We start from the raw sequence: 26,158 nt of genomic DNA on the forward strand, positions 1-26,158 counted from the left end.
GGAAGTGGCAGCTGAGAGCCTTGGGGTTAACTGAGTCCTTAGGGCCCTATGAAAGGTCCAGGTGAAGCTGTGCCCTAGGTGTACACCTGGACCTCAAGTATAGGTGGTAAAGGCAAGGACTACACTTTGGAAAGATGGGATCAGACACGAACTGCAATTGGAAGCCCTGACCTGGGCCGCCAATGTGGGAGATGAACCGCAGTGGGTGGGAGGAGAAGACTAATTCAGATGCGCAGAACTACAAACATGTGCAACGTAACTGGCCAGCAGTTGTGCACGCCTAACCTGCAATGGAGGGATTCTGGCCTCCACAAGGACACTGGTCACCCAACTTGTCCTAAAAGCCCCTGTCACTCGGCAAATGCCACATTGGTGCACTGGGTTGAGTAAATGCAACACTGAGGCTCCGGCGAACCATAAACCACACTCCCATAGTGAAGGCATGATTGAACAAGGGCTCCATAGAGCTGCAACAGCATAGAGTGATCTGCACCCCAGTTGGTGTTGCTCAGGCTGCAGAGGGCATTGAGGTGCTGCCAGCACTTCTGCTTAAGCTGACGAAAGTGAAAAAGCCAAGTCAATCAGGTGTCAAAAAACAGTCCTAAGAATCGATATACCTCCACTACAGTGAATGGATTGTCATTAAGATAAAGTTCTGGTTCCAGATAAATGGTACAATGCCAACAGAAGTGCATATCGCACGACCTTGTGGCAGAAAACTGGAAACTGTGGGTTAGAGCCCATGACTGCGACTTGTGAATGGCTCCCTGTAGGCACTGCTCAGCAACACCAGTACTGGTGGAGCAGTACAAAATGCAGAAGTCGTCTACATACAGAGAAGGTGAAACAGATGGCCCTACAGCTGCTGTTAGACCATTAATGGCCACTAAAAATAGAGATACACTTAATACAGAGCCCTGCGGGACCCCATTCTCCTGGATATGGGGGGAACTATGGGAGGCACCAACTTGTACACAGGAAGTACGATTTGACAGCAAATTTTGGATAAAAATCTGAAGCGGGCCTCAGACCCCACTCGAAGGATATGATGTTGCCTGGTAGTGTCATACACTTCTTGTAAACCAAAAAGATGGCAACAAGGTGTTAGTGTCTGGAAAAGGCTGTTCGGACGGCAGACTCGAGGGACATAAGATTATCAGTGGTAAAGCGACCCTGGCAGAAGCCGCCCTGACATGGAGCCAGCAGGCCGCGTGACTCCAGGACCCAACCCAACCGCAGACATACCATATGTTCCAGCAGCATACAAGGAACATTGGTGAGGCTGATAGCTACCCACATCAAATGGGTTTTTACCAGGTTTGAGCAATGATAGTGCTCTCCTACCACTGTGATGGAAAGACACCATGCACCACATCCGGCTGAACATGATGAAGAGGCGTCGCTTGTAGTCAGATGAGAGATGTTTAATCATCTGACTGTGGATATGATCTGGCATAGGAGCAGTGTCTGGGCAATGTGCAAGGGCACTGAGGAGCTACCACTCTGTAAATGGGGCATTATAGGATTCAGTGTAGTGTGTAGGGAGTGAGAGGACTTTCCCTTACAGCCATCGTTTGAGAGTGCGAAAGGCTGGGGCGTAATTCTGCAACACAGAGGCTCGAGCATAGTGCTCGGCAACCACGATTGCGTTGGTATATAATACGCCATTTAAGTTAACACTGGGAACACCTGTTGGGGTCTGGTACCCAAAAACGCATTTGATCCTTGCCCAGACTTAGGAAGGTGATGTACGACACGCAATGGTCGAGACGTATCTCTCCCAACACTCCTGCTTCCATCGTTTGATAAGTTGGTGAACGCGGGCACAGAGGCGTTTAAAGGCTATTAGGTGCTCCAGGGAAGGGTGCCGCCTATGCCGCTGTAGAGCTCGCTGACCCTCCTTAATTGCTTCAGCGACTTCCGGTGACCACCAAGGGACTGCCTTTCGCCGTGGGCATCCAAAAGAGCGAGGGATCGCATTTTCTGCCACAGAAAGAATTGTTGTAGTCACATGCTCAACCATCACATCGATGTTCCTGTGTGGCGGAGATTCAAAGGTGACAGCAGAGGGCAGGCGTCCATGGGCCCTACACCGGGGCAATGACAGGAAGATGGGGAAGTGGTCACTACCACACAGGTCGTCATGTACTCTCCAGTGGATAGATGGGAGAAGTCCTCAGCTGCAAATTGATAAATCAGTAGCCGAGTAACTACCACAAGCCACACTGAAATGTGTGACGGCCCCAGTATTTAAGAGGCAGAGGTCGAACTGAGACAGTAAAGTTTTGACATCTCTTCCTCGGCCAGTAAGTGCGGTGCCACCCCACAAGGGGTTATGGGCATTAAAATCTCACAAAAGTAGGAAAGGTTTAGGAAGTTGACCAAACAGTGCAGTTAATACATTCGGGGGTACAGCACCATATGGAGGAGGATATACACTGCAGACAGTTATTTCCTGTGTCGTCCTTATTCTGACAGCCACAGCTTCAAGAGGGTGTTTGGAGGTGCACAGTTTCACTACATATTGAGTTTGGGACATAAACGCAAATTCAACCTATTATAGTCACTACAGTTCTTGTAATATCCCTTATAGACGCAGACGACAGTGGTCCGCATTCCCGGGAACCAGGTTTCCTGGAGGGGAATGCTGAAAGAAGGTGTCAAGCTTAACAGTTGCCATAGCTCAGCCAGGTGGTGGAAAAAACCACCGCAATTCCACTGGAGGATGATGTCATCGTGTGACTGGGAAGGCATGGAACATTCAATGTGGCAGTTTATGCCTCAGGGTCACCTACTGCCCCAGACATATTGCCTGAGCAATCTATATCCATTGTGTCCGAGGGTCCGGCAAGATCTAGGTCCACAGCAAACACCAGAATCTCCACCTCATCCTCAGACAGAGAGCTTGTATGTAGCAGCGGTGTGGGTACCACCACAATTCCTATGGTCTTGGGGATATTCTTTTTGGATTTCTCTCGCTGCTCCTTGGGTTTAACTGGCTGCGAGGACTTCACTGATTCAGTCTCCGGGACTGAGGACGAGCATGAAGCCCTACGACCAGCTGCTTTAGGGCTCTTCAGCCACTAGCAGGTGTCATCTTTCCCACCAGCAGGAATCTGGGAAGGGAGTGACCCCAAGGGACCCCTTCCTAGAAAAAGGAGCCGAAGACTTATGCTTCTCCGGCCCAGAAGAGGGGATTGATATCCCTGATGGCTGGGTGGGGGGGAGGGGGGGGGGGGAGGGGGGTGTTGCTTCCGAAGTAGGTGGTGCAGGAGCAACAGGGAGGAAAGTGCCCACCATCAAGGGGGCAGGTGGAGTCTTCTGGCTCTGAGAGGTGACTGGGATAGACGGAGCTGATAGGTCTAGAACTGTTGTAGTGGCAGAGTAAGACAATGTCATACATACAGGATGTAGGCATTCAAATTTCCTCTTAGCCTCAGTGTAGGTCAGTCAGTCCAAGGTCTTGTATTCCATTTTTTCCTTTCTTTCTGGAGAATCCTGCAGTCAGGTGAGCAAGGTGAATGGTGCTCTCCACAGTTGACACAGATGGGAGGCGGGGCACATGGAGTATTGGGATGTGATGGGCGACCGCAATCTCGACATGTGATGCTGGAAGTACAGTGGCAAGACATATGGTTGAACTTCCAGCATTTAAAGCACCGCATTGGGGGATGGATATAGGGCTTTACATCACAATGGTAGACCATCACCTGGACCTTCTCGGGTAATGCATCACCCTCGAAGGCCAAGATAAAGGCACTGATGGCAACCTAATTATCCCTCAAACCCCAGTGGGCAAGCCGAACGAAATGTACATCTCGCCACTCTAAACTGGAAAGCAGCTCGTTGTCAGACTGCAAAAGAAGGTCCCTGTGAAATATGATACCCTGGACCATATTTAAGCTCTTATGGGGTGTGATTGTTACAGAAACACCCCCCCCCCCCCCCCCCCCCCCCCCCCCCCGTTGTCACAAGTAACAACCATAACTGGGCAGAGGATGCTGTTTTGATGAAGACTGATCCAGATCTCATTTTGGACAAGCCCTCCACCTTCCCAAACTTCTCCTCTAAATGCTCAACAAAAAACTGAGGCTTCATCATCATGAGAGATTCTCCATCAGCTCTCGAACGTACAAGGTTCCAGGGCAAATAAGAGCCACCGCCATCCTTAGCCTGAAGTTACTCCCATGGTGTGGCCAGGGTGGGTAACAATTTGGGGTCATACTTCTGTGTGTTGGGTTGAACCCACGAACGCTTGAGGACGGCTGGTGTTTGACCACCAGCAAGAGATGATGTACTACGCTTCATAGCACGTCACCTGCCTTGATGCCACCCACTCCAACCAGGGGGCCTCTCCACGGGTGCCACTCAGCTGCAGCAAAGGCCACCTGGCAAGATGGCAATTGCCGGGAGTCCCGATGCCCCAGGGTGACTGGCATCTACTCCTCAGCATACGTGGGGAGGTAACGGCACATGCATCAGCAGAGCTATCCCTGTGTGGTCAGGGGGCTACAACCAACAGGGTACATGGCAGCATGGCAGCCCCACCACAACAGACTGGCTACTATGTTGGATATCAGGTGCAACCAAACAAGCAAATCCATTATCATCATCAGCACAGAAAGTGTACTGCACAGTTGATGGAAAAATATGCACCCAGGAGGGTGACCTCGCCCAACAGTTGGAGAATGAGCTGAAGTGCAGATCCATGTCGACGAAGGATGTGACAGGTCTCAGCGCCTCATGGACACTATGCACCATGTAAGGGGCCCTTCCCCAATTGGCTCGCTGTTCAGGGAAATTTTGAAAAATGGAGGTCAAACCCTACAGGGGACCATCACATAAAGGCTGAAATGTGTAAGACTCCTTTTAGTTGCCTCTTACAACAGGCAGGAATAACCTTGGGCCTATTCTAACCCCTGGACCCACAGGGGGACATCATCATCTGACATGTCTGCTTGTAACAGAGGGATGTAGCATGACATACGAAATGCCAACTTCTCCACTTGGTTCTGTTGATCCTGGGATTGGAGACTAAGGAACAAAGTTATAAGCTTAGACTGCTGTGAACATCTTTCCGCCAAAGGTTAACCCTATACACACATCTTCGCAAACTTCTTTAACTAGTGGATTAGTGCATCATTCGTAGGTCTTACTACCACATGCAGGCTCATGGGACATTAGTATTCCAGCCCAGGTGAAAGATTTTTGGGAGCAGTGGACAGAGGCTTCACGCCATAGAACATACTTAGCTGCATAATACTATGTGAATTTTAGCACAATAAACAATAACATGGATCTTCACAACCCACTAATTTTTATGCTCTAAATCAGGGATGAAAAAACTGCATGGAAGATATGTTAGAGTTGTAAAAGACATTAAACAATATCGAACATGATGAGAAAAGGTTATAAGCAATGTGACAAAACTGAATGTATAGGACTAAAATCAGGTCATCTGTTTCAATACGGATGAGCATAGCAAAGTGGAAAACCAGGTGTATGCTTTGAATACAAAAAAAGATTAACGTACATTAAATATATTCCAGGTAAATCATTTACATCTATGTACCAACATGTTTACATTCTCATGAGGCAGGAAGTCAATTACGTAAACATTGTTCTTGTGAGGGGAATGCATCTTCCATTATAATCCCACTCACATGGTCAGAAATATTTGAGATTAACCCTTTGATTGTCACACGTAGTGATGGAAGTTTCACCACCAGATTAAGTCCGTGTCGCACGTAAGGCTCAGCTGTGTGTACTGGCAAGCTAGGGCAGTCAACATGTTAATATTAGAAGTGAAGTAAGAAACTCGGTCCATGGCCAGATTTAACTATTTTTTTAGCTGTTCTGTTCTTTATTGGTAAAGCACTTAAGCCTACATTTTAAAGTTTCTTTTCAAGGAACAGTAAGTAAGCCCATTAGCTGTCACTGAGAAATCAAGGTGTATTGAATGACAAACATGACACTATACCTGATTAAACGGACATATATATTAATTTGCCAAAGCCAGTTCAGTGTATTCCAATCAAAAGGAACGTACTTTCATGACATATTTTTACAGTTACTTTGACTATCTGCGCAGTAATATGATGCACATTTATTTTCTCCAAGCAAAACACACACACACACACACACACACACACACACACACACACACACACACACACACACACACACAGAGAGAGAGAGAGAGAGAGAGAGAGAGAGAGAGAGAGAGAGAGAGAGAGAGTTTTTTTGCTGTAGGAGAACATGTGACAATGTAAGGCAACAACAGCTCTTTGTTCCCTGGTTAATACATCAAAAGTTTACAAAAAATATTAATATCCAAGACACTTTCTTGGCCATCTTTGTATCTTCCAAAAAAGAATCAAGCAGAAAAGTTGGTTATTTTTCTGTAGATAATATGCTCCATCATGTTACATATATCTTTACACATTAACATTCTTTTGAGTACAGTGGACAGATTTACACAACAATATGTACAGAACATATCAACATTCAAAAACTGAAAACTACATTTATATAATTTTCACATAAAAATTCTCCATCATGCATTTATATGTACAAAAAAGATACACAATACTCAAAATTGTGTCCATACTGAAGTTCAACACTTTTCTTGTTTCACAGCTCCAATTTCCTCCAGAAGTACCTGCATGCCCTCTGGCATACGGCCTTCATCTAGTTCCTTTCCCCACAATCTATACTGTAACCACAAAAAGGGCAGGAAATATTGTCAGTATACTATTTCTCACACTTGCCAAATAAGTTTACAAATGATATCATTTAAATCTTTATAATGAACTATGCGACAAAACGTCATACTGTTATTACAACATGAACAATTCAGCAGTTAAAGAAACTTTAGATTTTAGCATATAAATGGTTTAAAGCACCAACTGAAAGGCCATAACACACACATAAATAAAATGTAAGCAACAGTAATTTAATGAACTCTCAATAACATTCAGGATACAGCTTAATGAACATTTGTGTGTCTGAGCCTGTGCAAACAATGACAAATTAATTTGTCCAGAAAGCACATATACAATTTATCCAATATAATTAAATGAGTTATAATATCTATATTGCACAAGAATGGATCCTAAAATATTTTCAAAGATTTACAAGATCAAAGTCAGTTGCAGGCAGTTATGTTGCCACTTTTGAAAGTAACAGATTTTGGCTTTTTTTTATGAAAGTGGCAGCAACAGTTCAAAATAATTACAACATAATAAACACTGATGAAACATGAATGCCCAGAAATTTTTGCAGCAGGCAAATTTTTAGCAAGAAGAAGAAACTCAGTAACAAAATACTACATGGAATTGTTAGTGCCAATTACATTGTGTGTATATGCACATCTTATTTTCTGTGTCTGGACTATAGCCTTGCCAGTATTCTTAACAGTGCGACCTGCCTAGTCAATTTTTCACTGTTCCGTTTGAGTTATTTGCGAGCAGCATCCATAGCAGTTGTGTGTTCTCTAATAATCGAACAAAACATGTGCCTCATAAAAACTGTTACAACATGCTTCCACTTTCTCAACAGATTACGGGGCCAAGAAGAAACATGCCCTACAACAGTAGCATTTTTTTTTTGGCAAGTTTACAGCATGACTTCAGTCAGCATCATTTGTAACATCAAATTAATTTATTTTTTAAAAATGGACTGAACAGAGAGCACCTCTTATCGTTCCATCTAGCTGATTGTGTTGCAAAAGATACTCAGAATTTACAATAACTCAGGAGGCACATGCAATGTACCAAACACCATTACTGCAGCAAGCACTACCTTTCAGCAACCAAAGCAATTCTTTGTGGACTGCCAGACTGCTTCAAGATATGGAAAATCAACTGTCATAAGAAGGTATCTCTGACAGTGATTTTGAGCTTGGCACAGTGTTTCTCAGTTCCTTCCAGGAATAGATAAACAGGTTCAATCACGTACATTTTGCACTGGAAAGTGCTATTGATGAGCCATTTTCACACAATGGGCTGGTAGTCAGGGACCCGTATTGTTAACCAACAGACAGATTGTGTATTTTCTGTGCAAGCACACATTTTTTAATGGAACAATGCCTTTTGACATTAACAAACTAGAAGTATGGTCAATTAGAATGTCGGTGAGTTCACTGCACGAGCCTAGAGCAATTAATTTACAAGCTACCATGTTTTGAGAAGTTTCCACACTGGCACTTGTTCGTGCCATTCAACCCGCATAGTTAATGGGTACAATGTTGTTATGTTTGATTACAGACAGATTGTGTGTTCCCTGAGTGTACCGCAACTTGCTAGTCAGGGTGTGACAGTGCAAGCAGCAGGTGATGAGAGGACAACGAGGTTCACCATTGCAGAAAAAGCCACATCTCATGTGTATGGAGAATGTAGGAATAAGAAAGTTCATTCTTGTATGATGCATGCTGCAGATATCCCAACAGACATCAACCATCTCAACAATCATTTATCAAACTCTTCAAACAGTTACGTGAAAGTGGTAGTGTAAGATCCAATCAAGCGGCGACCGCCAGAAGCATTCGAGCGGCGACCGCCACAAGCATTCGAGCGGCGACCGCCACAAGCATTCGAGCGGCGACCGCCACAAGCATTCGAGCGGCGACCGCCACAAGCATTCGAGCGGCGACCGCCACAAGCATTCGAGCGGCGACCGCCACAAGCATTCGAGCGGCGACCGACACAAGCATTCGAGCGGCGACCGACACAAGCATTCGAGCGGCGACCGACACAAGCATTCGAGCGGCGACCGACACAAGCATTCGAGCGGCGACCGACACAAGCATTCGAGCGGCGACCGACACAAGCAGACAAGCGGCGACCGACACAAGCAGACAAGCGGCGACCGACACAAGCAGACAAGCGGCGACCGACACAAGCAGACAAGCGGCGACCGACACAAGCAGACAAGCGGCGACCGACACAAGCAGACAAGCGGCGACCGACACAAGCAGACAAGCGGCGACCGACACAAGCACACAAGCGGCGACCGACACAAGCACACAAGCGGCGACCGACACAAGCACACAAGCGGCGACCGACACAAGCACACAAGCGGCGACCGACACAAGCACACAAGCGGCGACCGACACAAGCACACAAGCGGCGACCGACACAAGCACACAAGCGGCGACCGACACAAGCAGACAAGCGGCGACCGACACAAGCAGACAAGCGGCGACCGACACAAGCAGACAAGCGGCGACCGACACAAGCAGACAAGCGGCGACCGACACAAGCAGACAAGCGGCGACCGACACAAGCAGACAAGCGGCGACCGACACAAGCAGACAAGCGGCGACCGACACAAGCACACATGCGGCGACCGACACAAGCACACAAGCGGCGACCGACACAAGCACACAAGCGGCGACCGACACAAGCACACAAGCGGCGACCGACACAAGCACACAAGCGGCGACCGACACAAGCACACAAGCGGCGACCGACACAAGCACACAAGCGGCGACCGACACAAGCACACAAGCGGCGACCGACACAAGCACACAAGCGGCGACCGACACAAGCACACAAGCGGCGACCGACACAAGCAGACAAGCGGCGACCGACACAAGCAGACAAGCGGCGACCGACACAAGCAGACAAGCGGCGACCGACACAAGCAGACAAGCGGCGACCGACACAAGCAGACAAGCGGCGACCGACACAAGCAGACAAGCGGCGACCGACACAAGCAGACAAGCGGCGACCGACACAAGCAGACAAGCGGCGACCGACACAAGCAGACAAGCGGCGACCGACACAAGCAGACAAGCGGCGACCGACACAAGCAGACAAGCGGCGACCGACACAAGCACACAAGCGGCGACCGACACAAGCAGACAAGCGGCGACCGACACAAGCACACAAGCGGCGACCGACACAAGCACACAAGCGGCGACCGACACAAGCACACAAGCGGCGACCGACACAAGCACACAAGCGGCGACCGACACAAGCACACAAGCGGCGACCGACACAAGCACACAAGCGGCGACCGACACAAGCACACAAGCGGCGACCGACACAAGCAGACAAGCGGCGACCGACACAAGCAGACAAGCGGCGACCGACACAAGCAGACAAGCGGCGACCGACACAAGCAGACAAGCGGCGACCGACACAAGCAGACAAGCGGCGACCGACACAAGCAGACAAGCGGCGACCGACACAAGCAGACAAGCGGCGACCGACACAAGCAGACAAGCGGCGACCGACACAAGCAGACAAGCGGCGACCGACACAAGCAGACAAGCGGCGACCGACACAAGCAGACAAGCGGCGACCGACACAAGCAGACAAGCGGCGACCGACACAAGCAGACAAGCGGCGACCGACACAAGCAGACAAGCGGCGACCGACACAAGCAGACAAGCGGCGACCGACACAAGCAGACAAGCGGCGACCGACACAAGCAGACAAGCGGCGACCGACACAAGCAGACAAGCGGCGACCGACACAAGCAGACAAGCGGCGACCGACACAAGCAGACAAGCGGCGACCGACACAAGCAGACAAGCGGCGACCGACACAAGCAGACAAGCGGCGACCGACACAAGCAGACAAGCGGCGACCGACACAAGCAGACAAGCGGCGACCGACACAAGCAGACAAGCGGCGACCGACACAAGCAGACAAGCGGCGACCGACACAAGCAGACAAGCGGCGACCGACACAAGCAGACAAGCGGCGACCGACACAAGCACACAAGCGGCGACCGACACAAGCACACAAGCGGCGACCGACACAAGCACACAAGCGGCGACCGACACAAGCACACAAGCGGCGACCGACACAAGCACACAAGCGGCGACCGACACAAGCACACAAGCGGCGACCGACACAAGCACACAAGCGGCGACCGACACAAGCACACAAGCGGCGACCGACACAAGCACACAAGCGGCGACCGACACAAGCACACAAGCGGCGACCGACACAAGCACACAAGCGGCGACCGACACAAGCACACAAGCGGCGACCGACACAAGCACACAAGCGGCGACCGACACAAGCACACAAGCGGCGACCGACACAAGCACACAAGCGGCGACCGACACAAGCACACAAGCGGCGACCGACACAAGCACACAAGCGGCGACCGACACAAGCACACAAGCGGCGACCGACACAAGCAATCAAGCGGCGACCGACACAAGCAATCAAGCGGCGACCGACACAAGCAATCAAGCGGCGACCGACACAAGCAATCAAGCGGCGACCGACAGAAGCAATCAAGCGGCGACCGACAGAAGCAATCAAGCGGCGACCGACAGAAGCAATCAAGCGGCGACCGACAGAAGCAATCAAGCGGCGACCGACAGAAGCAATCAAGCGGCGACCGACAGAAGCAAACAAGCGGCGACCGACAGAAGCAAACAAGCGGCGACCGACAGAAGCAAACAAGCGGCGACCGACAGAAGCAAACAAGCGGCGACCGACAGAAGCAAACAAGCGGCGACCGACAGAAGCAAACAAGCGGCGACCGACAGAAGCAAACAAGCGGCGACCGACAGAAGCAAACAAGCGGCGACCGACAGAAGCAAACAAGCGGCGACCGACAGAAGCAAACAAGCGGCGACCGACAGAAGCAAACAAGCGGCGACCGACAGAAGCAAACAAGCGGCGACCGACAGAAGCAAACAAGCGGCGACCGACAGAAGCAAACAAGCGGCGACCGACAGAAGCAAACAAGCGGCGACCGACAGAAGCAAACAAGCGGCGACCGACAGAAGCAAACAAGCGGCGACCGACAGAAGCAAACAAGCGGCGACCGACAGAAGCAAACAAGCGGCGACCGACAGAAGCAAACAAGCGGCGACCGACAGAAGCAAACAAGCGGCGACCGACAGAAGCAAACAAGCGGCGACCGACAGAAGCAAACAAGCGGCGACCGACAGAAGCAAACAAGCGGCGACCGACAGAAGCAAACAAGCGGCGACCGACAGAAGCAAACAAGCGGCGACCGACAGAAGCAAACAAGCGGCGACCGACAGAAGCAAACAAGCGGCGACCGACAGAAGCAAACAAGCGGCGACCGACAGAAGCAAACAAGCGGCGACCGACAGAAGCAAACAAGCGGCGACCGACAGAAGCAAACAAGCGGCGACCGACAGAAGCAAACAAGCGGCGACCGACAGAAGCAAACAAGCGGCGACCGACAGAAGCAAACAAGCGGCGACCGACAGAAGCAAACAAGCGGCGACCGACAGAAGCAAACAAGCGGCGACCGACAGAAGCAAACAAGCGGCGACCGACAGAAGCAAACAAGCGGCGACCGACAGAAGCAAACAAGCGGCGACCGACAGAAGCAAACAAGCGGCGACCGACAGAAGCAAACAAGCGGCGACCGACAGAAGCAAACAAGCGGCGACCGACAGAAGCAAACAAGCGGCGACCGACAGAAGCAAACAAGCGGCGACCGACAGAAGCAAACAAGCGGCGACCGACAGAAGCAAACAAGCGGCGACCGACAGAAGCAAACAAGCGGCGACCGACAGAAGCAAACAAGCGGCGACCGACAGAAGCAAACAAGCGGCGACCGACAGAAGCAAACAAGCGGCGACCGACAGAAGCAAACAAGCGGCGACCGACAGAAGCAAACAAGCGGCGACCGACAGAAGCAAACAAGCGGCGACCGACAGAAGCAAACAAGCGGCGACCGACAGAAGCAAACAAGCGGCGACCGACAGAAGCAAACAAGCGGCGACCGACAGAAGCAAACAAGCGGCGACCGACAGAAGCAAACAAGCGGCGACCGACAGAAGCAAACAAGCGGCGACCGACAGAAGCAAACAAGCGGCGACCGACAGAAGCAAACAAGCGGCGACCGACAGAAGCAAACAAGCGGCGACCGACAGAAGCAAACAAGCGGCGACCGACAGAAGCAAACAAGCGGCGACCGACAGAAGCAAACAAGCGGCGACCGACAGAAGCAAACAAGCGGCGACCGACAGAAGCAAACAAGCGGCGACCGACAGAAGCAAACAAGCGGCGACCGACAGAAGCAAACAAGCGGCGACCGACAGAAGCAAACAAGCGGCGACCGACAGAAGCAAACAAGCGGCGACCGACAGAAGCAAACAAGCGGCGACCGACAGAAGCAAACAAGCGGCGACCGACAGAAGCAAACAAGCGGCGACCGACAGAAGCAAACAAGCGGCGACCGACAGAAGCAAACAAGCGGCGACCGACAGAAGCAAACAAGCGGCGACCGACAGAAGCAAACAAGCGGCGACCGACAGAAGCAAACAAGCGGCGACCGACAGAAGCAAACAAGCGGCGACCGACAGAAGCAAACAAGCGGCGACCGACAGAAGCAAACAAGCGGCGACCGACAGAAGCAAACAAGCGGCGACCGACAGAAGCAAACAAGCGGCGACCGACAGAAGCAAACAAGCGGCGACCGACAGAAGCAAACAAGCGGCGACCGACAGAAGCAAACAAGCGGCGACCGACAGAAGCAAACAAGCGGCGACCGACAGAAGCAAACAAGCGGCGACCGACAGAAGCAAACAAGCGGCGACCGACAGAAGCAAACAAGCGGCGACCGACAGAAGCAAACAAGCGGCGACCGACAGAAGCAAACAAGCGGCGACCGACAGAAGCAAACAAGCGGCGACCGACAGAAGCAAACAAGCGGCGACCGACAGAAGCAAACAAGCGGCGACCGACAGAAGCAAACAAGCGGCGACCGACAGAAGCAAACAAGCGGCGACAGGAGAGGGGCAATTAATATTCTTGCTGCTGTTGCAGTTGATCTGCACATTACCTCGTACGCAACCACACACGGATGTGGCTTGAATCAGGCAAGTATCCTATACATTCTCCATTGACAAGTTCCATGCCTATCACATATCTCTCCATCAACAGCTGTATGGAAACAATTATGAGAATCATGTTAAGTTCTGTACATGAGCATTAAGACAGGACACTGTAGACGAATTAAGCATCTTGTTTAGTGATGAAGCCACATTTACCAATCACAGCCAAGTAAACTGACAGAACAGGCACTATTTTCGTAGATGGAACACTCAACAAGCGCAAGTATCACAGCCTCCAAACTGACCATCTACCATGGATGCTAGAGGACATTCCTCTGCAGACTAGGAGGAACCTGTAGTAACAACATGATGGCAGTCCAGCCCATAGTGCATGAAGTACTACTGCAGGTCCTTGGTTTCCAAATCATTGGATTGGACACAGGACCTGTACCTTGGCCAGCCTGTTCCCTGGATTTGATATCTGTACACTTTCTGGGGGGAAAGTTGAAAGACACTGTCTACAAGGATATACAAACTACATCTGACAATATGTGCAATAACTTACTACTGCAGCCTGCTCAGACATCACTGCTGAAACCCTAGCATGTGTAAGCAGTCATTCCATACCAGACAAAGCATGTATTGTCACTGCTGGTGGTTATTTTGAACACAACCTGTCAGGGTCACTAGTCTCATTACTGGTCAGAATCCACGTAACTAGTACATGCACTAATGTCATTCTTTGGTTGTCCTATCACAGGTATTGTACAAGTGTTGAGTGAAAAAATGATTCTAGTGTAAGATGTTTGGAAGATTGTATTTTGAAAATGCAATCTCTCAAACATCTTATTTGCTAGAATCCAGCAATAAACACCACTGACTTTTAGTATATTAATTTCAACAGGCATTTTCCTATTCAAGAAAGCTTATTTTTGCACAAAAATACACTTTCTAAGTGTTGATCGGCTAACAATATGAGCCCCTGGCTATCAATCCATTCTCCAAAAGTCGCACATCAATACAACTCTCCATTTCCACAATATTTGTGACGCAAGTTTTAGATAATTTGCCCTATATAAACAATGTCTAATGAGATGGTGAAAAGTATGAAGTAACTGCTAGCCAGGTTTGTTATTCAGTCAACAACAAATTAAACGGTTGTTTCAATTTTGGTTTATTTTCCTATAGGAAGGAAGGCTCTCATTTATAAAAGAAGAGAACACAGAGGATAATGGCATTCCTTACCTTTTCAAGTTCCTTCCGCAGTGCTAGAACAGCCTTTTCCCGGTCAGCCACAAGTTCTTCTAAGTACTGGTATCTTAATTTTTTCCTTGCTCTACATTCTCTTGCACTTTGTCTGCTTCGCTCTAAAAACCGTACAGATAGCAAAGAAAAGAAAGTGCAATCAGCGACAACCATGTTAAACCAAATATAATTCATCTACACTGTGTTTAGTGAGTAATTTCATGACTAAATGCAATTTAAGTTTCTGTGAAATATGTATGATCAATAAAAAAAAACTATGATACAGAAAGGGACAATATTTTACAGGTATCTCTACGATGTCCAAAAATGAGGGATCAAAATTCTGTCTCACCTAATTTTGCTTTCACATCAATTTTGTCACTTGATTTCCTACCAGGCTTCCGACCACGCTTACCACCTTCTTTACGTTCACACCGATTCATTTCCTGGATAAATAAAAATATAAGAAATTTACAAATAATTTTTGCATCTTCAACAATGGTATTAAGTGTTCTACAATTCAAAACATTATCAGAGAAGGATATTTGAGCTTCACATATGTACACTTAATAATTTACAAGTTGCTAGTGTATCCCGGGAGTGGAAAGACTTACCTTAGGAGGAAAAAAGGACACACACACACACACACACACACACACACACACACACACACACACACACACATATCCATCCGCACGTATACAGACACAGGCAGACATATGTAAATGCAAAGAGGTTGGGCAGAGATGTCAGTCGAGGCGGAAGTACAGAGGCAAAGATGATGTTGAATGACAGGTGAGGTACGAGGGGCGGCAACTTGAAATTAGCGGAGGTTGAGGCCTGGTGGGTAATTGGAAGAGAGAATATATTGAAGGGCAAGTTCCCATCTCCGGAGTTCTGATAGGTTGGTGTCAGTGGGAAGTATCCAGATAACCCAGATGGTGTAACACTGTGCCAAGATGTGCTGGCCATGCACCAAGGCATGTTTAGCCACAGGGTGATCCTCATTACCAACAAACACTCTCTGCCTGTGTCCGTTCATGCGAACGGACAGTCTGTTGCTGGTCATTCCGACATAGAAGGCTACACGGTGTAGGCGTGTCAGTTGGTAAATCACATGGGTGCTTTCACACGTGGCTCTGCCTTTGATCGTGTACACCTTCTGGGTTACAGGAATGGAGTAGGTGGTGGTGGTGGTGGTGGTGGGAGGATGCATGGGACAGGTTTTACACCAGGGACAGTTACAAGGGTAGGAGCCAGAGGGTAGGGAAGGTGGTTTGGGGATTTCATAGGGATGGACCAAGAGGTTAAGAAGGTTAGATGGACGGCGAAAAGACACTCTTGGTGGAGTGAGGAAGATTTCATGAAGGATGGATCTCATTTCAGGGCAGGATTTGAGGAAGTCGTATCCCTGCTGGAGAGCCACATTCAGTGAGTGATCCAGTCCCAGAAAGTATCCTGTCACAAGTGGGGCACTTTTAGGGTTCTTCTGTGGGAGGTTATGGGTTTGAGGGGATGAGGAAGTGGCTCTAGCTATTTGCTTCTGTACCAGGTTGGGAGGGTAGCTGCGGGATGCGAAAGCTGTTCTCAGGTTATTGGTGTAATGGTTCAGGGATTCAGGACTGGAGCAGATTCATTTGCCACGAAGACCTAAGCTGTAGGGAAGGGGCCATTTGATATAGAATGGGTGGCAGCTGTCATAATGGAGGTACTGTTGCTTGCTAGTGGGTTTGATGTGGACGGATGTGTGAAGCTGGCCACTGGACAGACGGAGGTCAACGTCAAGGAAAGTGGCATGGAATTTGGTAGGACCAGGTGAATCTGATGGAACCAAAGGAGTTGAGGTTGGAGAGGAAATTCTGGAGTAGTTCTTCACTGTGAGTCCAGATCATGAAGATGTCATCAATAAATCTGTACCAAACTTTGGTTGGTAGGCTTGGGTAACCAAGACTTCCTCTAAGCAACCCATAAATAGGTTGGCATACGAGGGGGCCATCCTGGTACCCATGGCTGTTCCCTTTAATTGTTGGTATATCTGGCCCTCAAATGTGAAGAAGTTGTGGGTTATGATGAAGTTGGCTAAGGTAATGAGAAAAGAGGTTTTAGGTAGGGTAGCAGGTGATCGGCGCGAAAGGAAGTGCTCCATCGCAGCGAGGCCCTGGACGTGCGGGATATTTGTATATAAGGATGTGGCATCAATGGTTACAAGGATGGTTTCCGGAGGTAACAGATTGGGTAAGGATTCCAGGCATTCGAGAAAGTGGTTGGTGTCTTTGATGATCCCCCCAAAACCTCAAAATTCTAATATGGACAACTCAACAAAGCTAACATTTTACTGAAACTTTTAACTGGGTCACTGAAGATACTTCTTTTGTTTTCATACTTAGACAAAATGTAACACCTTCCATACATAGATCATCTTCCTCTACCAGTAATCCAAATTTCATCAGATTTTTTACCACCAAGTTTAAACATTTACAAATGCTGCAAGTAGTATGAAGGAGTTTTAGGAACAAACAGCTTTCAAGTATTTAAAAAAAAAAATGTCTGCTCTTTGTCTGATAATTCATAGCTATGATAAATTTGTACCTGTGAACTTCACTTATTTATGCCAAAGTCATAATCAGGAGAGAATAGTCAAATCTCCCCTCCTGTTATATTTGTGAATTTAATTAATAACCTGAAACAATTGAGTCCTTGAAAAGGCAGTGCCATTACTTACATGTTTGGAGTGGAATGTTGGCTCATTGTATGATGCAACAAACAGAAGGGCATGTAAAGAAGAGAATGTAAACAGTTGGTTTTAAGTACAAGACAAGAGGAGCAGCACATGGCACACAACAAAAGTTTGTTTAGCAATGCATATACATAATTGTGAAAAATCTAAATAAAAATTATTCCACTCCATGGCAGAGTGGTACAGCAACAAGTTTCCAATGTATTTCGAAATAAAAACAATCTTGGCTGCAAAATTTTTTAATGTCAATGATGTGTTTCAACCCTTCAGGACATCACCCGATTATCTACACTCCTGGAAATGGAAAAAAGAACACATTGACACCGGTGTGTCAGACCCACCATACTTGCTCCGGACACTGCGAGAGGGCTGTACAAGCAATGATCACACGCACAGCACAGCGGACACACCAGGAACCGCGGTGTTGGCCGTCGAATGGCGCTAGCTGCGCAGCATTTGTGCACCGCCGCCGTCAGTGTCAGCCAGTTTGCCGTGGCATACGGAGCTCCATCGCAGTCTTTAACACTGGTAGCATGCCGCGACAGTGTGGACGTGAACCGTATGTGCAGTTGACGGACTTTGAGCAAGGGCGTATGGTGGGCATGCGGGAGGCCGGGTGGACGTACCGCCGAATTGCTCAACACGTGGGGCGTGAGGTCTCCACAGTACATCGATGTTGTCGCCAGTGGTCGGCGGAAGTTGCACGTGCCCGTCGACCTGGGACCGGACTGCAGCGATGCACGGATGCACGCCAAGACCGTAGGATCCTACGCAGTGCCGTAGGGGACCGCACCGCCACTTCCCAGCAAATTAGGGACACTGTTGCTCCTGGGGTATCAGCAAGGACCATTCGCAACCGTCTCCATGAAGCTGGGCTACGGTCCCGCACACCGTTAGGCCGTCTTCCGCTCACGCCCCAACATCGTGCAGCCCGCCTCCAGTGGTGTCGCAACAGGCGTGAATGGAGGGACGAATGGAGACGTGTCGTCTTCAGCGATGAGAGTCGCTTCTGCCTTGGTGCCAATGATGGTCGTATGCGTGTTTGGCTCCGTGCAGGTGAGCGCCACAATCAGGACTGCATACGACCGAGGCACACAGGGCCAACACCCGGCATCATGGTGTGGGGAGCGATCTCCTACACTGGCCGTACACCACTGGTGATCGTCGAGGGGACACTGAATAGTGCACGGTACATCCAAACCGTCATCGAACCCATCGTTCTACCATTCCTAGACCGGCAAGGGAACTTGCTGTTCCAACAGGACAATGCACATCCGCATGTATCCCGTGCCACCCAACGTGCTCTAGAAGGTGTAAGTCAACTACCCTGGCCAGCAAGATCTCCGGATCTGTCCCCCATTGAGCTTGTTTGGGACTGGATGAAGCGTCGTCTCACGCGGTCTGCACGTCCAGCACGAACGCTGGTCCAACTGAGGCGCCAGGTGGAAATGGCATGGCAAGCCGTTCCACAGGACTACATCCAGCATCTCTACGATCATCTCCATGGGAGAATAGCAGCCTGCATTGCTGCGAAAGGTGGATATACACTGTACTAGTGCCGACATTGTGCATGCTCTGTTGCCTGTGTCTATGTGCCTGTGGTTCTGTCAGTGTGATCATGTGATGTATCTGACCCCAGGAATGTGTCAATAAAGTTTCCCCTTCCTGGGACAATGAATTCACAGTGTTCTTATTTCAATTTCCAGGAGTGTATAAAAACAATAAAACCGATCATACCACCTTCATTTTTGCAAGCGTGGCCCTATTTTGGACTACCATGGGGGTATCACTTGGTGCGTTCAAAATAATATGTGATATGTTGTTGAAATTTCTGCGGCTTTCTGTACCTTCTTGATGATGAACTAGTGGTTTTCTTTTCCTCTAATTAGGTCCACCTTACATTTTGTTTGTTTTAATGATAGATGGAGTACTTTACTATTCCACCACTTTTCTGTTTTATATAGTTGTATGACATGGGTTTCATATCCAGATGCTTTTATGCAAGTTCCTATTACCTTCAGTTCATTTTACCTGCTAAGTCATGCAAGATAGGACCATACGCCTTCCTCTGTTGCTAGTTGACTGGTTTCTTGTTTTTATAGACAATCTGGAGATGCCTGTAAAGGGTGGAACGCACCATTGACATTAAATAATTTCACAACCAAGTCTTTATTCTGAAACTAAATCCAAATTGTCTATACACCATAGACTGTGCGTTCCATTTGACCCTAATTTCACAAAAGTGACAAACTTATTTTGTGGCATTTGTTATACAATTAGAATTAAAAAAGCAGAAAAAGATAGATGTGGCAGCAGATATTTAATGCAAGTTACTTAGAACTAGCTTCCTAATGGCTACATGAAATGGCACACTACCAACCAAGGGGTCAACCAAAAGCTGGGATACCAATGTCAGCTTTGACTCAAAGTAACAGTTGTGTTGCATTATTGAGTTGTGTCATGTTTGCAATGGACTGATTTTGCAGAGAGCATGTTGTGCACTCTAGGGTGAGGTATTTATGTTTCTCAATTCTTTGAGTGATGTTAGTGTGCCACTGGGAGTTTTGTTTCTGTTGCATTGACATGCTGTTTTAGGTTCATTGGTTACTGGTTTGTTTTCAGCTTTGAAATTGCTACTTCTACATGTTGTTAATGATTTGACAGTTTTTGTTGTTTATTTTGTCAGGTATTAGGTACAGTTCTCACGAAAAAATTTAGTAGCCGTTCTTTGGTTGCCGCTATGGGTGACGATATGGCTGCTACAATTAAATTTTTCCTGGCCTCTTGTTGGCGGAATGTCTGAAGTGTCACCAGAGAAGATAATTTATGAAACTGAGTAAGGTCTTTGCTTCTTAAATATCACAGGTGTGTGTGTGTGTGTGTGTGTGTGTGTGTGTGTGTGTGTGTGTGTGTGTGTGTCAAAACACTGATGAAACTTCTGAATAAAGTGGGATATGTCAGTGGTCAAAGCCAATGTGTGGAAAAGTTACAGTTTATTCATGAAACAAATGTCTACAATAAGAAGCAAATACAAAAACCAGTATAAATGTACAATTAAACAAGCTTGTTAATGAACAGAAGGGTCTTACGGTATTTCTGGTCAGCAGACCTAACAGTTACGTAGCTGCCTGATCAGAAACTGTTTTCTTTCTCCATGCACATTACCCCTTTCCTTGTGGTGTGACCGAGTTGTGTTTAACGTGTACCTGTTGACTGCAAGTTACTAATGAATATGCATGCAGCATGTGCCATAGTGGTGTTGTCAGGTAACAGATGAGAGGTGGATGAAACCTGACACTGAAATTGCACCAATGGTATGCCGAGAACAGCATCCGAGTGAATCATCATAAACAGTATTGCACGCATCAGCTCATGCGGTACAGTGGAGACGTTTGGAATCTAATTCACGACAGAAGACAAAGGCTAACTGAACCAATCCGAAATGACCAATTCAAAAACACCACAAGATGATCTGTGACACTGCCATTTGGAAGAATCTTACCTGAATAAAGGATGATTAACTAGCAAATGATATATATGATTAGTGACTTTTTAGCACATTTCTCTTATACTTTCTTCCAACATTTTTCCATAACTTGCAAGGGTTATAATCTTATTATGGGTTTAATAAATAACCAGATGAAAAGTAGAATAGTCTAATTCCCTACCACAGTACATTTGTCAGATATAGAACAACTGAACAGGGATGGAAGACCAAATCAGACATGACCTACCAACAAATTATTCCAGTATTTGCCTGAATTGATTTAATGAAATAAAGGGTACAAATGAAACCTGTTTCCCCATATGAGTCCAGTGACCAGCACCTAATTTGATGGAAAAAGCTACTGTTTAATCTCCTATCAATGTTCTTAGGTATCTACAATTAACTCAGTTTTGTAAGGATGAGAAGGAAAATGTGCAGGAGGTACTTAAGGAAACACCACAAAACCTAAATCTGGATGGTATGTTTCATATCTTTTATATGAACTGGAATAGTTCTCTTTTCATTATATTATCCTGAAGAATTTTTCCATTCATAAATCAGTACTACACCTGTACATTCCTTCTGCCTTTCCGCCATCCACTCTGTTTACTACTAGCTTACAATATGAGCTCATAACATTCATACAGGTGCTTGTCTTTTCCCAAAGATCTCTAAATTTTATTTTCTCACTCAATCATGCTCCTGCATGCTTCTCATTTCTTCTCTAGCTATTCCTGCCTGCTTTTTTTCTCTCAGCAATAAAATTTAATATCCCATGCATTATCCACCACTTTTCTCTGGCACACCTCATGTCTAGCTGCTGTTGTGTTCTCTCCTCCATTGCACGTTTAAGTTAACTGCTGCCTAAAGCTCATTGTGAAACTATCATCAAACTATGCCTGTGTCAACTTATCAAGGTCCCATCTTTATATAATTTCTTAAGATTTTTTTTTTCCGATTTTCAAGACAAATTATGGACAGGGCGAATAAATGCTCGTGGAAATGTTTTGGAGTTTAAAATCTGTTGTCTAAATTTACAATATAATCCATCCAGAAATTTGAAATCTCCAGGTCCCCTACATATGAACAACTTTCTTTCATGATTCTCAAGGCAGATATTAGAAATAATTGAATTATGGTTAGTGCAAAATTCTACTATGCGACTTCCATCTCTTCTTTTTCCTACAGTCAAATTCCAGTCAATCAGAATCCAATTTTCTTCTCCTTTAATTTAATGAATGCATTTTTTAAGTCATCATGTTGATATGACTGCACTGGCCTGACCTAAAAACTGATTCTGTCGTATATTTCACAGATTTCACTGTAATATCATAGGCTATCCATTTCTGTTTTCAAACTTTCTAACAAATTTGCCCAATAAATAGATTTAACATTTCACTCTCCAACCCACAGATCTTCAGATACGCTCTTTCTGATAACATACTCCTGGGTACTCCCTAACTGGATAATTGAACAGTTTTGATACTGAACTGAAAAGTTACTTATCACCAGAATATCGGACTCAAGAGGATTCCTCCATCATTAAGCCATACAGTGGAGCTGTCTACCCACGTGAAATACAGTGGATTTCAGGCAGGCCATAATATGAACATGGGACATGCTGTTAGCATCTAAAATAGTAAGCCTAAAACACTGCTGACATAGCTTAACCCCATGCAGCAAATATAGCACCCGTCAATACTTGTGCCCACAAACTAGAGCTGTACGTATAGGCAAATAACATCACTATTAAAAAAAGGTACAGGTACATGTCTATGCATTCACTGTAAACAAGAGAAATCATACAGACTAACATGCTTATTTTAATTAAACTGAATTTATCAGGATACAAAGAAATGTTTTCATGACCAAGTAGTAGCCACACATACACGCGCGACCCGTGCAAGATGCATACAAATCGAGCTACACAAATTTGATGTGGTTTATTAAAAATGTGCGTCACGCAATATAAATAGTAGTAATCCAGTAATTCTCGTCACGACGATTATCAGATCACACCTGTCAATATGATTAACTAAAGTAGCATGGTGATGATGAGTTCTGTGGTAAATATCGTAAAATATATATCCTCCTGTCTTTGATGCTCGATAATAGAATGAGGAGCACCTCTACGGATCTGCTACGACTTCAGATAAAGGTTTATCCACCTACAAATCAACACATGTCCTAGCAGACAGCCACATTATTTGCCTGTTCATTCTACTTCTACCTTACATTCTCACCATTTCATCATTTTCTTGGTGGTCCAGATATTTCTCCTCGAAATCCATTCATATACACATTACCGAATGTCACTATGACAGAACATGTAACTAAAGTAACAACAAAGAACACTTAATTCATATGTCAAAACTACAAAGACAACAAATATCTTTCTCATAAGCGTGACGTTTTAACACAGAGATATGTGTATTACTTACGAATGACGATCACCACATCAAGGACAAGCAGTTATCACCTCACTCGCTACAGGAATCACTCTGATTATCACGTCATCTTTGCACATGGGTGTTCAAGTTCAGAATTAATTCTTCAGGACCTTGCTTTTAGAAACGTTGACGCGGATTTTTCTGTTGTCAATATGATATTGACTGAACAGAAAACAGTGCAGACCTTACTTGTCAAAAAGAAATGAATTACTGTACCTGAAGGCCGAATCACACTAGGAATAAATGGAAATGAATGTCAGGCGACGTCGTCAAATGGTGGAGTGCTCACATTAGACAAACTTCAACACGACGTCAGTTCGCCTAGCCCAGTACCGAACGGTGAAAGTAAGGTTATGAGATGCCATCCATGACATAAGAAGTCAGAATATAATATCAGAACTAAGGAACTACCGCTAAATTTATTAATGGCCAAAGAAAAATCATAATGGGTGTGTCTGGTCAATTTTGTAGGGGAAACTGCTGAAAAGTGACATAACATTTAAGTACATAACAAAAATGTGTATGGAAAAACAGTCCACTTATCTCATCCATTGTGTTTTCGTTATACGTAGGAAACGACGTCGGGAAACAGTCGTTTCACATAGAAAACGTTTATTAAATGATAATTACTTAATCAATTTATGTTCTTACTTACACACAGAGTAGCTGACAGCACTGCTCAGTTATTGTAAAATCTACATAATTTTCACTTAATGCTTCAGTATTCTATCATAGACCATATTGTCGAATACTTTTGACTGAGAAAGGTGATGCAGGTGTTAAGACACTGGACTTGCATTCAGAAGAACGATGTTTCATATCCCCATCTAACCATGCATTTATGTCTTCCAAAATTTCCCTTCACAACAGGCAAACTCTCATTTTCCTTCTTTCCTTTCCAAATGCCTTTGAAATAAGGATAATGATCTGTAATTAGAGGTGGTTTGCATATCTGCAGTTTTGTAGATGGATGTTACTGCCATATATTTAAGTCTCTCAGGAAATACGCACTGAGTCGTTGATTGATTATAAAGATATCTTAACGATAATCGTGTCAAGTGAGCACAACTTTTCAATAATCTGTTAGCAACGCCATCATAGCCAGTAGATCACTGCAATCTACTTAGGGGATGTATTTTTGAAAATAATCCTTTGGGGGTACATATAGTGTCTGCACAAGTAAATATAACACAACTCTGTTTGGTTCTTTATTACTTGACACACTGTTTATAACCAAATGCAGGGACATAATCATTGGCACACAGAGATGGCCAGTGGTGGCCAACAACTTGAAAGTGTCACAATTTTTGCCAGAGCTGTTTTCTGTGGGTTCAGTTTCATTTGGATTACGAGTTTTGTGTTTTTCTTGTTTAATAATGTTCCAAATAGTTTTTGCCTTATTCCTGGCGTATTATATTTTTCGAGATAGTGTATGAAAACATTCAAAAATCATAGCATAAAGACTAAGAAGTGACAATTATAACAAATGTAAGGCTGACGCAAATAGGTTAATTCCTTCTCCCCCATTCTCCCCACCAACAACATCAACTTCAAAATTTCCATGCCAAACTACTTTGCCCTTTATGTCCCATTCCACTTTATTGGTGGTATCACTGACAACATTTGAATTTTTTATTTATGTTTTTATTCACCCGTCTTTAAGCTATTGCATATAATCGATGTCATTATCAGTAATACACAAGAGATTTTATAAAGCATAATTGACATGTCAGGAGACTTACTTAGATTCTCTATTGTACTACAAATAACTAAAGAACAGACAATAAAAGAACACACAGAAAAGAAAATAGATGATACACAAAGATTACACACCATGCTTAATAGTTAAATAAGAAACTAAATATTATTAAGAAGTTACCAAGGTACACACAATAAAAGGATAGAGGTCATAGACAAAACTTCCCAATTTTGTTAACGGTGAAAATTTGAGTTGGAGATTATTCAGTTACTTACATATTCATTACATATGTAAGACAAGATTCCAAAGGAAGAATAATGCATAGCAGGAAGATAGAAACTGAATGTCTCTATTTTTCCAAGCTGCAATTGGTGTCAGTGTGACTGGGGTGCAACTGACTACTTTACAATAGGCATGACTTCTGGAGTCTTCATCACACAAATTATAACAGTCACTTTTCTATGACATACTTTGATGAAAGAATACAAATACGCAACTTACAAATTGATGTATCATGCTGGTCCTGAATAGTCCTGTCAGAAGTTAAAGCCCAATGTACAGTGCAGTCTCTCTCCTGTTTTCAATGTTGAAGAGTATCCACTTCAGTCTGATGCACATTGTGGCTGGATACTCATATGCCTGTGGAACAACTCTAAGAATCATGTTGGATTTTTCTACTGTGACTAGGCTCACTCCATGATCACATACTCATTGAATAGAAACCTTGAATTCGAAACCATGAACTATCAGCTAA

At 45.9% G+C, this 26,158-nt stretch overlaps 1 protein-coding gene across 3 annotated transcripts; it reads right to left on the minus strand.

The window, feature by feature from the left end:
• Positions 1-6,389: 6,389 nt before the first annotated feature.
• LOC124545421 (REPTOR-binding partner) lies at positions 6,390-24,035 on the minus strand. 3 transcript variants are annotated; one of them, XM_047124356.1, is made up of 4 exons: positions 23,922-24,035; positions 15,384-15,477; positions 15,032-15,153; positions 6,390-6,715 (listed from the first exon to the last, which is right to left on the minus strand). In XM_047124356.1, the coding sequence occupies exons 2-4, from the start codon at positions 15,472-15,474 to the stop codon at positions 6,617-6,619; spliced, it is 312 nt and encodes a 103-aa protein (XP_046980312.1). In that variant the 5' UTR covers positions 15,475-15,477; positions 23,922-24,035; the 3' UTR covers positions 6,390-6,616. The 3 variants fall into 3 exon arrangements, with proteins under 3 accessions (XP_046980312.1, XP_046980305.1, XP_046980297.1); XM_047124349.1 differs by lacking the exon at positions 23,922-24,035 and adding an exon at positions 23,697-23,826; XM_047124341.1 differs by lacking the exon at positions 23,922-24,035 and adding an exon at positions 23,499-23,688.
• Positions 24,036-26,158: the final 2,123 nt, after the last annotated feature.

The sequence above is a fragment of the Schistocerca americana genome, chromosome 1 (assembly GCF_021461395.2).
Source record: "Schistocerca americana isolate TAMUIC-IGC-003095 chromosome 1, iqSchAmer2.1, whole genome shotgun sequence".
In the NCBI taxonomy this organism is placed as follows: domain Eukaryota; kingdom Metazoa; phylum Arthropoda; class Insecta; order Orthoptera; family Acrididae; genus Schistocerca; species Schistocerca americana.